We start from the raw sequence: 17,646 nt of genomic DNA on the forward strand, positions 1-17,646 counted from the left end.
ACAAGGAAACAAACAAACAAGATTTCAGTGTGTAAAAGCGGTGACCTGTTCCTTTAAGTTGAAAACAGAAGTAAATGCACTTTTTCATGATTTTCTAATTATATGACGAGCACCTGTACGCTATGACCTTACAGATTTGGGTAAAGCTGAACTCGAGAAAATGCACTGGGTTAGGTTATTTAGGTATAAGAATCAATTAAGTTACATTAAATTACATATAATAACGTAACTTAAGTGTGGTCTTGCCCGGAACCTTTGTCGAACGCTTCCGGCAGTCGGACGATAAATCCGGCTGCACATCCGGCTCTTGTTTTGGCCGGTAGTTTGAAATGAGACCTGTGTATGGAGTCTACCGAGGGTTTTTTCTCTAAATGGAAGGAATATTGACAAGGAAAACTTACAGAGAAGTAAAAAACCACCCAAGGCCGACGAGTTACGACATTTCTCTGTAATATGTTTAAAAAGATGAGTGAATTTGGCCCAGATTCAGGCGGGAGGGTTAAGGTAATACAAAGACGCTTTTTTCATGTATTGTTTGTATTACGCGTGATTCTGCCGTACTTAATCCTGTGTGTTTTGTTTTTTTTGCTTAATTTGCAGGGAGTTACGATAGTGAAGCCAATTGTGTTTGGAAATGTGGCCCGGTATTTTGGAAAGAAGCGAGAGGAGGACGGACACACGCACCAGTGGTCTGTTTACGTGAAGCCTTACAGAAACGAGGTAACTACACCCCCTGCTTCACCAATAACATTAGGTTTTTAATATTTGAACGTTACTATATGAGCTCCAGCAGGGCCGGACTGGGACTGAAAAACAGCCCTGGACTCTGACCAGAACTCTGGCCCAAATTAGCGTAATTGTGACACTTCCACAAATACATATTTTAACCTCTGACCCCCCGCCTTAACACTAACGAGTGCATTTTCCCCAGTTCGGCTTTTTATTATGATTGTTTTGATCGGCATCATCAGCAAAAAGAGCGGGAAAGGCGGTCGTAGAAACAGAAGCAAAGTCATGAATATAAATAATAAATAATAATGGTCCCAAAACTGAACCTTGTGGTGCACCAGACTCCATTCATTCATTCATTATTTATTTATTGAAACAGGGACAATGTACAGAACCATTAGTCTTTACAAGAGGAGATGGTTTGTACCAGATTTAGCTCAGCAGATGTTTTCCATCCGCAGTCCCTGGGCATGTGTGAACATAAAGCATTACAATTACAATCTATAAATCCAATCAATAAAATCACTGTATAAAACACGTTCTTTGCTTTTCCTAAAAGTGTACACACAACAACAACAAAACTAAACAATCTCTATAGTTTACATTCATTAATGCTGACACGACTGATGATCTAAAATGTACATTTTCAAATTTCGAGTAAAACTATTAAAATCCACAGACAGTTTCAAACTGTCTGGAAGTTCGTTCCACTGTTTAATGGAGTGAAACGAGAAGGCACATCCTGCAAAGGCCGACCATCTTTTTGGTTTGACACAGTTTTTGTTTGCAGTGGATCGAGTGGCTCTTGTATTTTGCTCAGAACAAAGTCTGACAAAGTTCTTTAGTGGTGGTGGTGCTGCGTTATTGGTGAACGGAATTCCTTTTAGATTCATGTTTTGTTTTATACTGGACTTTACCCAAATCTAAAAGCTTCTCGACTGGAGATCAACAATGTAACGCCTCATTTGAAAGCTAAGACCTACAAAAGTGACGGAAACTTTTCGTCACGTCGCCACATTTTTGGCATATTTTTGTTGTTTTTTTAACTGTTTTTTCTATCATGTTTTGTTTTTCTCACGTTTTTGTAGTTTTTTCATCCTCTTTTTCTCGCTATTTTGATGCTTTTCTTTTTAGCTTTTAGATTTGGGTAAAGCTCGGTTGAGGCGGGACCGGTGGCCCCTCTGTGCTCTTCCAGAACGGACACATGGCCGGTCCGCCCCTGAGCTCCTGTGATTACAGTGAAATAGTTCATCAACATTGTGGATTTTAGACACTGCAATTATTTAACGAGCACATTTTCTGCAGCTTGACTTTACCCAAATCTAAAAGCTTAAAGAAAAAGCATCAAAAAAGTGCCGAAAACACAAAAAGTGCAAGGCCGTGGGAACCCAGGGTGCAGCACCCCCTGGGGGATAATTTGGGAACAGCAAGCAATATTATTAAATAGGAAATATGCGCAGAAAAAGCGTTTTGGGGGTAAATGTGGTAACACTTTACATTACGGGCCGGTAAATCCGTGGTACTTACAGTGGTAATTACTAATAATGACAGTGGTACGTATTATGGTACTTACAGAAATTCTAGGTACTTATTGTGGTACTAAAAGTGGTCATTACTAGTAATTAGGGTTAGGGGTTAGGGAGACAAAGTTACCCCTGTATCTCTCATTACTAAGAGATACAGGGGTAATGCTCTTAGTAATGAAGGTTCTATTTACTAGTTACAGTGATATATCTATGGTACTTATTTGTAATTCAAGGATACTACAGCAGCAATGAGGTACTTCTACAAACAGAAGTAATTTCTAGGATTTTGTGACTATAAAACAACATAAATCAGCATTAGAGAAAACAAGAAGTACAACCTTCATTACTAAGAGTTACCACTGTTTCTAGAAGTACATACCTGGTAATTGTCACTATAGTATCCTTTAAGTACCACAATAAGTATCTAGAATTACCTCTAAGTACCAAGGACTTACTGGCCCGTAATGTAAAGTGTTACCGTAAATTTTGTCTCAGCTCCCCCTAACTAAAATATCTTCCCACGGCTCTGAAAAAGTGACAAAAAAAGCGATAAAACAGAGACGAAAATACAACAGAAACGCTTAAAAATGTGACAAAAACGCGGCGACAACATGACAAAACGGTTCCAATCACTTTTGCAAGTCTTAGCTTTCAAATGAGTTGTTACACTGTTGCTCTCCAGTCAAGAAGCTTTTAGATTTTGGGAAAAGCCAAACTGGAGAAAATACGCCTGATTAAGTGATATAATGCCTCCTGGAATCAAATGTTAAAGAGGGGGTGTTCTGCTTTTGTCAGTCCCATAGCACCAGTCTATATCTCACTACAATGATGACAAACCTTCTGTTGGTCTGTAAATGCAGTAAATTAGAATAACTGCCTTGTATTAAATGTCTCTCTCAAAATGGCTGCCGTGAATGTCTTGAAATAGGCCTCTGTCTCTTTAAGAACCTCTGAGCCTTTAGACACGCCCCCTCCACACGCTGTCTGTGGCATCAGTGGGGAGGGGGTTCTGCTGAGGAGCAGTGGTTGGTTACTCGGCTGGTGACCAAAGCTCGGAGGCGTCTCCAGGAGGTGGGGGCGTTCCTAGGAGGACTCAGGCAAACCTATCCCTAAAATGGCCGCCATCAGAGTTTTTACAGATTACTCAGAAATACGTGAATGTGCCAAGGCAACACTTCAGCCATGTTTTTAATGAGGGAGTGACAGAATAACATGATGGAAAGCTTGAAGAAGCCCATTTTGCAAAATACCCCCCCTTTTAAAGAGACTAGATAATGACTTACTTATGGGAACTGCAGTAAGATTTTGTGTCTGTAAGAAGCGAAACACCTTCTATGGGTGTTAAAAGGTTTGTTAGATGTAAGTGAGAACTAGGGCTGGGTAAAAGCAGGTAGCGAAAGAAATATTTCATCTTCATACTCAAGTTTTGATGCTGTTGGTCATCAGAAAGTGGAGTTGAAAACATAGGAGAAAGTCATGGGGGTGAAAATTGGAGAAAGTGGGAACAAATTTGGGAAAAGAAATGGAAAAATTGGGGAAAACTTGGGGGGAAAATTGTCAAAAATGGAACAAATTGGAAAGTGTTTTTTCTACCCTCGGTTGTTTCACCTCAAACAAATGATACAAATGCAAAAGAAATTAAATGGAAGGAAAAGGAATGAATGATATAAGTTTTTCCTCTGTTTTTATGGTTCTATATGACGAATGATTTAGCAGAGGTATTGAAGAAAAGGTGTCGATAACCACATATGCTAAAGTCCTGGTTTACCAGACACCATCTGACGTCATTGCAGTTTTGCATTATTGACCCGCCTTTATCTATTTCAGGACATGTCTGCCTATGTCAAAAAGATCCAGTTTAAGCTCCACGAGAGCTATGGAAACCCACTGAGAGGTGAGTGATACAAAACAGGCAGCACGATCAACAATTACAAAAGAAATACACGACAACTAGATCCACAGGAAGTAAAGTATAGCAACACAAAACAATGAGATGATTAATCTGATGACTATGTAAACAGGAGGAACAGCTCAACTTAATGAACTGACTGATGCTGATGATGTTTTAATGATTCTTGAACTTTCAGTGGTCACTAATCCTCCCTACGAGATCACCGAGACGGGCTGGGGAGAGTTTGAAATCATCATCAAGATCTTCTTCATTGACCCCAATGAGCGGGCTGTAAGTGCCGTCTACACCGGGGGGGGCAGGTTTGCTCGGTGGAGGGACGGTTTTCTTCATCGTCAAAAGACTAAGGGCCAAACGGACCAATTATACACAATAATCTGAATTAAAGGAACAGGCCAGTGTTTTTCCACACTGAGATATGTTCTTACCTGAGCTTTGACGAGTTCTTTAGGACCTGTCTGATCTTCAGTCACGTAAACACAGCGCAGACGGCGTTAGCATTTAGCCTCTCCCTCTCTCCTCTATAGCTCCAAAACAGGTCAAGATAGAAGCTACCAAGCTCTTCCACGTTTCCCCTATTTAAATATGGTTACGTGAAGTGTTCCACTACAAAGTATAATTACACACAATTAAACAATGTGGATTTTCTAAGCGGATAAAAGGGGGAACTATATTGTAAGGCGTAATAATACCAGGAGTAGGAGTATTTTGTCAAATTTTGTCAAATTTTGTCATTTTTTTGTCATTTTTTTAAATCAATTTTTTGTCTTTTTTTGTCCGTTTTTTCGTTGATTTTTTATCAATTTTTAATAATAGCAGGAGTAGTTTGGCGTCCGCACAGTAAAGTGAAGATTACTGTGAAGATTAAGTGAAGATTTCGAACTACTCCTGGTATTATTACGCCTTACAATATAGTCCCCCCTTTTATCCGCTTAGAAAATCCACATTGTTTGATTTTGTGTAATTATACTTTGTAGTGGAACACTTCACGTAACCATATTTAAATAGGGGAAACGTGGAAGAGCTTGGTAGCTTCTATCTTGACCTGTTTTGGAGCTATAGAGGAGAGAGGGAGAGGCTAAATGCTAACGCCGTCTGCGCTGTGTTTACGTGACTGTGTTTACGTTTCGTCTGCTTTTAAGGACAGACCAAATCCACTCAATCTTTAGATTTAAGTCATTTCTTAGTATTATTTTAGGATTATAGCCTAAAAGCTCTGCTAAGACATTTTAAGGAATTGACAGTATTTTTAACATTTCTAGAGTACTTTAACAGGCATTTCATCTCTGATTTGATTCATAATATTTCTCAAAATCATCTCGAGGGCCAGAGTTTGATGATGGAGGGCCGATTTTGACCCCCGGGCCTGACGTTGCCTACCCCTGCTCTACACTAAGATGTACAAATGCAATATTAACCTTTAGTTGTGATTCCTACCTCAGGTCACACTGTACCATCTCCTGAAGCTGTTCCAGTCCGACTCCAGCGCGATGCCCAAAAAGACCGTGGTGTCCGAGTTCTACGATGAAATGGTAAAGCAGATTTCGTGTCTTACTGAAGTAAATTCAGTTATTGATTAATACAACCTGCTATGATAGGTTAGAGTATGTCTATGTGTGATTAAGACAGTCAAAGAATAGTTTTTTTGTCTAATATTGTGCAGACTTTGAGCTAACGTCTGTTTTCTGCAGATTTTCCAGGACCCGACCGCCATGATGCAGCAGCTGTTGACCACATCGAGGCAGCTCACCCTGGGAGCTTACAAACACGAGACGGAGTGTAGGTTTGGCCTCTTCAATACAATCTGCGTCAACTGTTTTGTTTTCTGGTGCTAATTACCCACAGGCACACACTGGTTTCAGGGTTCAGGGGCTGTGAGTGTTGGAGGGTTCGCCCACTAATCCACACATCGGTAGTTCAATTCTTCCTCTCGCTGGGACACGCTGTTGTCTTGTCCTCAGGGGCTGGACTGGGACTGAAAAACAGCCCTGGACTCTGACCAGCCTGGCCCAAATGAATGTAAATGTGCACTTACCGCCCGCCTTAACGGAGAGCATTTTCTCCAGCTCGGCTTTACCCAAATCAAAAGCTTCTCAAACTGGAGAGCAACACTGCAACGCCTCATTTGAAAGCTGAGACCTACAAGAGTGATTCTAACTTTTTGTCAAGTCGCCGCATTTTTTGTCATAGTTTTGTTGTTTCTTCATTACTTTTTGTGACTTTTTGTTGTGTTTTTGTCACGTTTTTGTGGCCTTTTCGTTGCTTTGTTGTCGTGTTTTTGTCATCACATTTTTTGTCATTTTTCGTGTTGCTTTTCCGGCACATTTTTGTTTTCTTTTCATCCTCTTTTTTTTGTCGCTATTTTGATGCTTTTCTTTTTAGCTTTTAGATTTGGGTAAAGCTCAGTTAACCCCTTAGCACATTTTCTCCAGCTTTACCCCCCAGTCCAAAAGCTTCTGGAAAAAAGGTGTGAAAATAGCGACAAAACTGAGACGAAAACAAGGATGAAAATGCGAAAAAAGTGAGAAAAAATATACGAAAAATGTACAAAAAAATGACAAAAATTGATAAAAATTTGACAAAAAAGTGAGAAAAAAGTCATGAAAATTTGACAAAAATTAGTCGACTGCCCAACAAAAAAAGTGATGAAAAAAAATCTGATGACGTGAGGAAAAAGATCAATTTAGTTTTGTAGGTTTTAGCTTTCAAGTGAGGCGTTACACTGGCCTACAGGATTTGGGTAAAGCTGAACTGGAGAAAATGCTCTCGGTTCAGGCGGGAGTTAAGAGGTTAAGGCAGCCCTAGAGCCAGTGGCCCTTCTGTGCTCTTCCAGAAGGGACATATGGCCAGTCCGCCGCTGACCTGTGTCCATGTGGTGTGACTTTATGTGACATTTAACACACTGGTGGTGGAGCTGTTAGCGCTCGTGCGTCACAGCGAGAAGGTCCAGGGTTCGATCCCCGGCTGGAGGAGGCCTTTCTGTGTGGAGTTTGCATGTTCTCCCCGTGTCTGCGTAGGTTTCCTCCGGGTTCTCCAGTTTCCACTACTCATAGCTGCCAAGTGTCCTGTTTTGGCCTGGAAACTATTGTATTTTGCCTCTTTCCCGCCGGTGGTAAGATACTATTGTAGCCACAGTTGCCCTGGGCTAGACTGACGCACACGAGGCAACCAGTCTGTGCCATCGGCCCCTCCGACCGGTGTTAATTTCATCGACTAAAATATTTGGTCTTAATTTTAGTCAGTGCACTGCAAAAAGTAATTAACTAGATCAGTATAAACATCTCAGTTTGAGCTCAATAATCCAAATGTTAGTTGTTTTGACTAGTTAAGAAGTTGTTGGGCATTTGTCCTGGATTATTTCACTTGTTCTGAGATGTTTCTGACTCGTTTCGATACATTTCGTCCTTATTTCAGGTCATTTTCTTTGCCAATGGGGTAAGGTCTTTGGCAATTTTACTTTCTTATTTCAAACGAGATTTACCCTGGTCTGAAATGTCTGAAATGTCCTCAAACAAGCAAAGTAAACTTGGTCCGATCAGGAAAAATGACTAAATTAGCAAAAAACGCTCAAAACAAGAAACATTTCCTCAATTCAAGTCATTTAAGCCAATGCTTGATATTCACTTTTTGCAGTGTGATATTTTTGACGACTAAAATTTGGACTAAAACTAAATTAAAAGTTTCTCATGAGACTAAAACTGTGACTAAAATGTCCAGATATTTGAGTCGACTAAAATCAGACTAAATAAAAATGAAAAGGAGAGACTAAAATCACCCAAACTTGTATTGAGCGTCTGAAAGAGCCTCAGATCATGTGAATTCTCTGTTAAAGGATCAGCTCTGAGCTTTGTTCATGTGGAGCAGCTCCATGAAGCAGAGGAACAACATTAAATATGATTATCATGAATATTATCAATGCAAAGTCCACTCAATTAGTCTTAAATTTAGTCGACTAAAACTAGACTAAAACTGAAGATATTTTTTTGACTAAATCTCGACTAAAATTTGATCACATTTTCCTCAAAAGACTATGACTAAAACTATATTAAAACATGCTGTCAACATTAACACTGCCTCCGACCACCACCAACCACACACAGACTAGAATAGAATAGAAAAAACTTTATTGTCTACCATGCGCACAATGATGGCAGAAATTTGCCTTTGGCTCGCTCATACATTCTAATACATTTGCCCTGCGATGTACTAGGGCTGCTCGATTATTGAAAAAATAATAATCACGATTATTTTTGTCATAATTGAAATCACGATTATTCAAACGATTATTTGTTGCCTTTAAAAAAATCCATAAAAAAAATGACAAAAATCCATCCAAAAAATGACAAAAATCCATCAAAAAAAGACAAAAATCCATAAAAAAAAATGACAAAAATCCATTAAAGTGACAAAAATCCATCAAAAAAAGACAAAAATCCATCAAAAAAATGACAAAAATCCATTAAAAAGTGACAAAAATCCATCAAAAAAAATGACAAAAATCCATTAAAAAATTGACAAAAATCCATCAAAAAAGTGACAAAAATCCATCAAAAAAGTGACAAAAATCCAGCAAAAAAGTGACAAAAATCCAGCAAAAAAGTGACAAAAATCCAGCAAAAAAAAGACAAAAATCCATCAAAAAAGTGACAAAAATCCATCAAAAAAAAGACAAAAATCCATCAAAAAAAAGACAAAAATCCATCAAAAAAGTGACAAAAATCCATCAAAAAAATGACAAAAATCCATCAAAAAAGTGACAAAAAACCCAAAATAAAAAATTAGAAAAAAAATGTGAAAAAAAAAAAAACATTGAAAAAATAAATTATAATCGATTTTTTGCGATTATGCTAATTTTGTAATCGTTTACTGTTGTAATCGAAATCGTAATCGAATTTCGATTAATTGCACAGCCCTACGATGTACATAATAAAATCAGTTCATTATAAAGTCAGTTCACTGCAGACACAGCAGCAGCAGGTTCACTTCATTAAGGAAAGGAAAAGGGAACAGACTGACTGAACGACATTAATACTTACAACTTGTTCAGCTCCTTGATGCAAAGGGAACAAAATAATTCCTGTACTCATTTTTCTTGGCACAAGGAAGTTTGTGTCTCTGCCCTGATGGAAAGAGCTCAAAGTGACGGGACAGCGGATCGTCATCTGTGATCTTAATACAGACACGACGCACTGCTTTACTATAATGCTGAGATAAACTAGTTTGTTCTTGGCCTGTTATTTTACTGCCCTGTTTAACAACTCTGCCAAGTTTAGCTTTGTTTTTGACAGTTAACTGACCAAACCAAGAGACTATGTTGAATATCGGCACGCTCTCAATTAAACACACAGGAAAAGCCTTTGCTGAGCTTTCTTGTAAACACAGTCAACATGTTTGTTTAATGTGAAAGAACTGTCCAAAATAGTTCCTAGATATTTGAATGAGTCCACTACTACATTCGCTCGGCTTCCTGGTGTTCCCGACAGTCTCCCATCCAAGCACCGCCGGGCTCTTCCCTGCTTAGCTTCCGAGGTCTGACGGGATCGAGCAAAGTTTTATTCCCTAAATGTCCCGTAAAAATCACAGCTGCCCCCCCCGAACTGAACTCTGTTTGGGCTGGAAACGACTGTATTTTGACCCGTCTTGGGTCTTGATTAGGCTGGTTGTTAGAGGATTAACAATGGTGTCTGAGAGGATCAATGAAGAATAGGCAGCAGTCTGGATGTCTTATACAGGAGATGTTTATTTACCATCGGTGCAGGACCTAACCTTAACCTTTTCTTTTATTTGCTGGTTTGACGCCGGTCTGTGAAAAATCAGAACCGTCTGAACCACATTGTCAAAGTGTCAGATTCCTGGTGTGTGTTTTGAAGACCTCGCCTCGCTCTGTAAGAAAAGAGTCGTCCAAAAGACTCCATCGATTTTGGGTCAACAAAACCATGTCTTGCGGTCGCACTTTACTCTGATGCCTCCGGGGGGCGATGTGTCGTCCCCCAACAGAAAAGAAACCGCTGTTCAAAGTCCTTCATTCCGACTGCAGTCAGAAACTTAAATGACAACATCTAGGAAGGCGGTGTTTATCTTGTTGTTTTTCCCCCTCATTTTTCCTGGTCCCCTTGTGTCCTGATGCACTTACAGTTCATGACGTCTGTATATGGTCGTATGTGTCTCCATTTACTGTTTTTTTTATGACCAGAGAGCAGTAAACAGAACTGCCCATTGGGATGAATAAAGTTGTTTTGATTGATTGATTGAAAAGGGATAAATAACCTCTCAGAGCGTCATACTGATATGCAAGCAAACATTCAGTGGCTGAGAGTCTGAGCTCCACAGTCAAGGCTATGACAGAGATAGTACGACTTTACAGCTTGACCCAGTTTGATAAATAGCGATTTAATGTTTTCCTCTAACACTGGTGATGAGACGGCTCGTAGCGGGCGCTGGAAACATTCCCGTATTTTCAAATCCAAAACTTGACAGATTAGCCGCCTGAAAATATGGTTTGACCCCCAAAAAATTGCTACAAAAGGTTTTTCAACGGTTTTCTGTAGGATCAGGTGAGCTCATTAACATACTAAAAGTCTACCAAAATCTGACCACTGGAAAGGTCTAATATTCAAGATGGCGTCCAAGAGGGTGGCGAGATCCTCCTTTATTATTCATCCTAGACAAGTCATTTTGGTTCTAACCCCATGTTTTGGGTGTTTAGGAATCCAATGGGCTTGTTCAAGTTGTAGTCACATGATCACATAATTGTATAAAAGAAATGGTGGACAAACACTCTATATATATATTAACATTAGCGAGTTTGTCACGGCAAATGCTAATTGATGAAATGCTAAGATAACAGAGAGGCTAAAACCCTTCCAGGTCCACCATGTCGCTCACCTCGCAGACTTTAGTGTCTTTGTCCACGATTTCTATTATACAATTATGTGATCATGTGACTACAATTTGAACAAGCCCATTGGATTCCTAGACACCCAAAACATGGGGTTAGAACCAAAATGACTTGTCTAGGATGAATAATAAAGGAGGATCTCGCCACCCTCTTGGACGCCATCTTGAATATTTGACCTTTCCAGTGGTCAGATTTTGGTAGACTTTTAGTATGTTAATAAGCACACCCGATACTACAGAAAACCATTGACAAACCTTTTGTAGCATTTTTTTTTTCAGATATGCAGCCGCCTAGATATGTAGTAGCTTACCACAACCGAGTATGGCGTGAATGAATAATGACGACAGTGTAGCGCTTTGAGGAACTTGGTAACCTCAGTAAAGCGCAATACAAGTGTAAACCATTATTGTTGTTAGTATTTTATATATATATTTTTTGTTATTTTTGTAGTTGGCGAACTAGAGCAGAAGACGAAAGAAAAGATCGAGGCGGCAAAGAAGCGAACGAGCCAGGAGATCACGGAGCTGAAAGACAAACTCAAGGCCAGCAGAGAAAACATCAACCACCTGAAGTCAGAAATCCGGAAACTAGAGGAAGACGGCGACCCCAAGGAGCACTGAAGAAAGAAAAAACATGGAGGAATGTTGTTTAGAATAAGTGTCAGTAGATTTTAAAGAGGGGGTGTTCTGCTTTTTTCAGTCCCATAGCACCAGTCTATATCCCACTACAATGATGACAAACCTTCTGCTGGTCTGTAAATGCAGTAAATTAGAATAACTGCCTTGTATAAAATGTCTCTCTCAAAATGGCTGTAGTGAATGTCTTGAAATAGGCCTCTGTCTCTTTAAGAACCTCTGAGCCTTTAGACACGCCCCCTCCACACGCTGTCTGTGGCATCAGTGGGGAGGGGGTTCTGCTGAGGAGCAGTGGTCGGTTACTCGGCTGGTGACCAAAGCTCGGAGGCGTCTCCAGGAGGTGGGGGCGTTCCTAGGAGGACTCAGGCAAACCTATCCCTAAAATGGCCGCCATCAGCCAAAAATTCAACAAAAATGTGACAAAAATTCAACAAAAATGTGACAAAAATTCAACAAAAATGTGACAAAAATTCAACAAAAATGTGACAAAAATTCAACAAAAAGTGACAAAAATTCAACAAAAATGTGACAAAAATTCAACAAAAAGTGACAAAAATTCAACAAAAAAATGACAAACATTCAGCAAAAATGTGACAAAAATTCAACAAAAATGTGACAAAATTCAACAAAAAGTGACAAAAATTCAACAAAAATGTGACCAAAATTCAACAAAAAAGTGACAAAAATTCAACAAAAAGTGACAAAAATTCAACAAAAAAGTGACAAAAATTCAACAAAAAAGTGACAAAAATTCAACAAAAAAGTGACAAAAATTCAACAAAAAAGTGACAAAAATTCAACAAAAATGTGACAAAAATTCAACAAAAATGTGACAAAAATTCAACAAAAATGTGACAAAAACCTATCCCGAAAATGGCCGCCATCAGAGTTTTTACAGATTACTCACAAATACGTGAATGTGCCAAGGCAACACTTCAGCCATGTTTTTAATGAGGGAGTGACAGAATAACATGATGGAAAGCTTGAAAAAGTCCATTCTGCAGAATACCCCCCCTTTAAAAACATAACCAGGACTGTGTGAACTTCCCAAAGTCACCTCTTGACATGTTATTTTATTTTTGCTATAAGGTTAGTTTGTCTACATTTCTTTAACAGACTGTGTTTTATTTGTGTTGATCCTAAAAAGGGACTGACTGACTGACTGTCATAAACGCTCCTCAGCTTTTCTACTGACTTTGTGCTCGTTTTTGAATTTCCCAGCGTCAGTGAAAGCCTCTCACAGGAAGCGCAGTTGTGGGACAAGTGTGCGCCGACAACCAGCTCCCAACTTCACTTGCAATAAAGACAAATAATGCTCCGAATAGAAATCAAACATGCTGCTGATGTTACGTAACCCTTCGCGGCTTTTGAGGGCGTGTTTTGCGTCTGAAAAACACGCCGCGAAACTGAACGTGACGCTTTGCGGGTTAAACGCGAAACACATGAAGGGGCGAGACGTGAAATGGCAACACAATCGGTAAGAAGTGTTTTAATAAGTTGCTTAGACACGTGACTGAGAGTTTTAGAGGGTTTTATTTTAAAGCGCAGTGTTATAGTTGTGGATGACTGGATTTTTGCGCCACTTTTTGCATGTCGAAGAGTAAACTTAAAAAAAAAAAAGTTTCTGATAATTGTCCCCAACATTAAATCAATAAAAAGAATGAAAATCTTAACGTTTCATATGTAGAAATTCTAACTTTCATTCACTATTTAAAAAAAAAAAAGTTTACGATAATGTCACTAACATTAAATCAATAAAAAATAAGACTTTCATTCAATATTAAAAAAAAAAAAAAAAAGTTTACGATAATTGTCCCCAACATTAAATCAATAAAAAATAAAAAGACTTTCATTCAATATAAAAAAATAAGTTTACGATAATTGTCACCGACATTAAATCAATAAAAAGACATTCACTATTTAAAAAAAACAAAAAAAGTTTACGATAATTGTCACCGACATTAAATCAATAAAAATAAAAAGACTTTCATTCAATATTAAGAAAAAAAAAAAAAAAAGTTTACGATAATTGTCACCAACACTAAATCAATAAAAAGACTTTCGTTCACTATTAAAAAAAAAAAAAAAAAGTTTACGATAATTGTCACCAACATTAAATCAATAAAGACTTTCATTCACTATTTAAAAAAAATATATATATACGATAATTGTCACCAACATTAAATCAATAAAGACTTTCATTCACTATTTAAAAAAAATATATATATACGATAATTGTCACCGACATTAAATCAATAAAAAGACTTTCATTCATTATTAAAAAAATAAAATAAAAAAAGTTTACGATAATTGTCACCAACATTAAGTCAATAAAAAGACTTTCGTTCACTATGAAAAAAAAAAAAAAAAAAAAAGTTTACAATAATTGTCACCAACACTAAATCAATAAAAAGACTTTCGTTCACTATTAGAAAATAATAATAAAAAAATACGATAATTGTCACCAACATTAAATCAATAAAAAGACTTTCATTCATTATTAAAAAAAATAAAAAAAGTTTACGATAATTGTCCCCAACACTAAATCAATAAAAAATAAAAAGACTTTCATTCAATATTAAAAAAAAAAAAAAAAAAAAGTTTACGATAATTGTCACCAACATTAAATCAATAAAAAGACTTTCATTCACTATAAAAAAAATTTAAAAAAAGTTTACGATAATTGTCACCAACATTAAATCAATAAAAAAACTTTCATTCACTATTTAAAAAAAAAAAAAAAAAAAAGTTTACGATAATTGTCCCCAACATTAAATCAATAAAAAATAAAAAGACTTTCATTCAATATTTAAAAAATAAATAAATAAAAAGTTTACGATAATTGTCACCAACATTAAATCAATAAAGTCTTTCATTCACTATTTAAAAATAAAAAAAAATACGATAATTGTCACCAACATTAAATCAATAAAAAATAAAAAGACTTTCATTCACTCTTAAAAAAACCCAAAAAACTTTACGATAATTGTCACCAACATTAAATCAATAAAGATAATCAAAATCATAAAGTTTCATATGTATAAATTCTAACTTTTATTCACTGTTTAAAAAAAAAACGTCGCTTTCTTTTACGCCGCCGCCGGTCACGTGACTCCGGGTTATCACACGTACGTCACAAGAGCAGAATTAATCCCCCTCGCAAACACAGCACACTTGGATCTCCTCGTTCTCCTTCTCTCACAGACTCATTTAAAGGCTCTTTTCCCCGCAGCCTTCTCGCTTAAACCGGATCTTTTTTTTTTCTTTTCTTACGTCGGCGTGAGCGGAACGTAAGAAATGCCCATCGGTTTCCCTCCTGCAGCCCTGCGTAAATCTCCGCTCACGTATGTTTATATCGGGAATGAACGCGCAGTGAACTGAAGCAGACATGTCGCCGGGCTGTGGAGATCGTTAGAGCTGATCGGTTCCTCTTGTCAGGTATGTTGGATCCGCGCTTTACGCACGAGCCGCAACAATGCGTAAGGACGTGTTCGCTTCCCTCCTGTGAGCCGAGACAGGGATTTCATTTGCGATTTCTACATGGATGTCATTACCTTTAGGGCATGTGGTTAAAGAAAAAATCAAAGGAAACCAACAAGAGCATGTGTATCTGTTCGTATGGCTCATGTCTCCTCTTATGTGACTGTGTTATTATTTGTCGGCCTATATTGCCCGGGTTATGTTGAGGATGTGATTGCACTTCCTGGCCTCAAGTCATTGCTTAACCTGTTCTGCCTTAAGTCTTGTGCACTTTCATCATGTGAGCTGCAGAATCAGCCGTAGAAATGCTGTGAAGACTTAAGAGGGACAAAGGCTTCGAGTTATTTGAGGATAACAGTGAAAATAATGTCCCAAAGACTGAAAAGTTCGAATGTGTGTTAATTATTAAGCTCTTAAAGGAACAGGCCGCCTTTTTTTACACACTGAGATATGTTCTTACCTGAGCTTAGACGAGTTGATGTGCACCTGCCTGGTCTTTGTGCGGTCGCTTCCAACTTGGTTAGTGCTAGATGGTCTGCTCCGGAGGGACAGTCTGCTGTGAAAACGTGAGATATCGTGACACAAATGAAGGTTAGGGTTAGGGAAATGGTTAACCTCTTAACTCCCGCCTGAACCGAGAGGATCTTTTTCCTCACGTCATCACATTTTTTTCCAACATTTTTTGTTGGTTATTCAACTCATTTTTGTCACTTTTTTATCACATTTTTGTCATTTTTTCATCAATTTTGAATACATTTTTTGTCACATTTTTTTAATCATTTTTTTGTCATTTTTTGTCACATTTTTGTCATTTTTTTAATCAATTTTTTGTCATTTTTTGTCACATTTTTAAATTTTTTTCATCAATTTTTTGTCATTTTTTGTCACATTTTTGTCATTTTTTTAATCAATTTTTTGTCATTTTTTGTCACATTTTTGTCATTTTTTTAATCAATTTTTTGTCATTTTTTGTCACATTTTTGAATTTTTTTCATCAATTTTTTGTCGAAAAAACATGTGCAATAGCCTCCAGCCCCATGTTAACAGATAGAGAAAAGGGGCGGGCCTTTATTTAACCAGGATGGTCCCACTGAGATAAAGAATCTCTTTTTCAGGGGGGATCTGTTGTACATGTTTTTAGTGGTAGGGGAATATATAGGCCCATATGGATATTTTCTCACAGCAGATTGTTCAGTAGAAGTGAAAAAACGGCAGTTGTAGCGAGCGCTAGCTAACCGTTAGCATTAGCCCGATGCTAACATGTAGCGTCAAGTTAGCAGTCTCCGTTATTTGTGTATTTATAGATACAGACGGCATCTCTGGAATCGCCCATATATGGTCATGTTTGAAAACAGTTAAGGGGGAAAACAAATCTAAACTTTCTCTAATTATTCAAAAACTACTTTAACAAATGCTGAATTATAAATATAGTTTCTACTAAATAAAGATACAAAGACATGGAGAGACCATCAATTTTGAATACATTTTTTGTCACATTTTTTTAATCAATTTTTTGTCATTTTTTGTCACATTTTTGTCATTTTTTTAATCATTTTTTTGTCATTTTTTGTCACATTTTTAAATTTTTTTCATCAATTTTTTGTCATTTTTTGTCACATTTTTGTCATTTTTTTAATCAATTTTTTGTCATTTTTTGTCACATTTTTGAATTTTTTTCATCAATTTTTTGTCATTTTTTTAATCAATTTTTTGTCATTTTTTGTCACATTTTTGTCATTTTTTTAATCAATTTTTTGTCATTTTTTGTCACATTTTTGTCATTTTTTTAATCAATTTTTTGTCACATTTTTGTCATTTTTTTCATCAATTTTTTGTCATTTTTTGTCACATTTTTGAATTTTTTTCATCAATTTTTTGTCATTTTTTTGTCATTTTTTTAATCAATTTTTTGTCATTTTTTGTCACATTTTTGTCATTTTTTTAATCAATTTTTTGTCATTTTTTGTCACATTTTTGTCATTTTTTAAATCCATTTTTTGTCATTTTTTGTCACATTTTTGAATTTTTTTCATAAATTTTTTGTCATTTTTTTGTCAATTATTTATCATTTTTTTGTCACATTTTTGTTATTTTTTCGTCCATTTTTTGTCACATTTTTGTCACATTTTTGTCATTTTTTTAATCAATTTTTTGTCATTTTTTGTCACATTTTTGTCACTTTTTTAAATCCATTTTTTGTCATTTTTTGTCACGTTTTTGAATTTTTTTCATCAATTTTTTGTCATTTTTTTGTCAATTATTTATCATTTTTTTGTGACATTTTTGTCATTTTTTCGTCCATTTTTTGTCACATTTTTGTCACTTTTTTATCACATTTTTGTCATTTTTTCGTCAATTTTTTGTCATTTTTTGTCACATTTTTTGTCATTTTTTGTCACATTTTTGTCTTTTTTTAATCAATTTTTTGTAATTTTTGTCACATTTTTGTCATTTTTTTAATAAATTTTT

The 17,646-nt window shown here is 36.6% G+C and overlaps 2 protein-coding genes across 2 annotated transcripts in view; both read left to right on the plus strand.

Moving 5' to 3' along the window:
- Nucleotides 1–287: 287 nt before the first annotated feature.
- yeats4 (YEATS domain containing 4) lies at nt 288–11,682 on the plus strand (the record flags this gene model as incomplete). The annotated part of the gene is made up of 7 exons (XM_079552535.1): nt 288–504; nt 601–720; nt 4,083–4,149; nt 4,343–4,437; nt 5,607–5,696; nt 5,856–5,943; nt 11,513–11,682. The coding sequence occupies exons 1-7, from the start codon at nt 454–456 to the stop codon at nt 11,680–11,682; spliced, it is 681 nt and encodes a 226-aa protein (XP_079408661.1). The 5' UTR covers nt 288–453.
- Nucleotides 11,683–13,052: 1,370 nt separating this feature from the next.
- napepld (N-acyl phosphatidylethanolamine phospholipase D) overlaps nt 13,053–17,646 on the plus strand; it is a 28,344-nt gene continuing 23,750 nt past the window's right edge. Inside the window, exon 1 of the mRNA XM_079552506.1 lies at nt 13,053–13,174. Within this exon, the coding sequence (XP_079408632.1) occupies nt 13,140–13,174 (35 nt within the window). The 5' untranslated portion in view covers nt 13,053–13,139. The remainder of the gene's footprint in view (nt 13,175–17,646) is intronic.

The sequence above is a fragment of the Gobius niger genome, assembly GCF_951799975.1.
Source record: "Gobius niger genome assembly, chromosome: 2".
Lineage (NCBI taxonomy): Eukaryota > Metazoa > Chordata > Actinopteri > Gobiiformes > Gobiidae > Gobius > Gobius niger.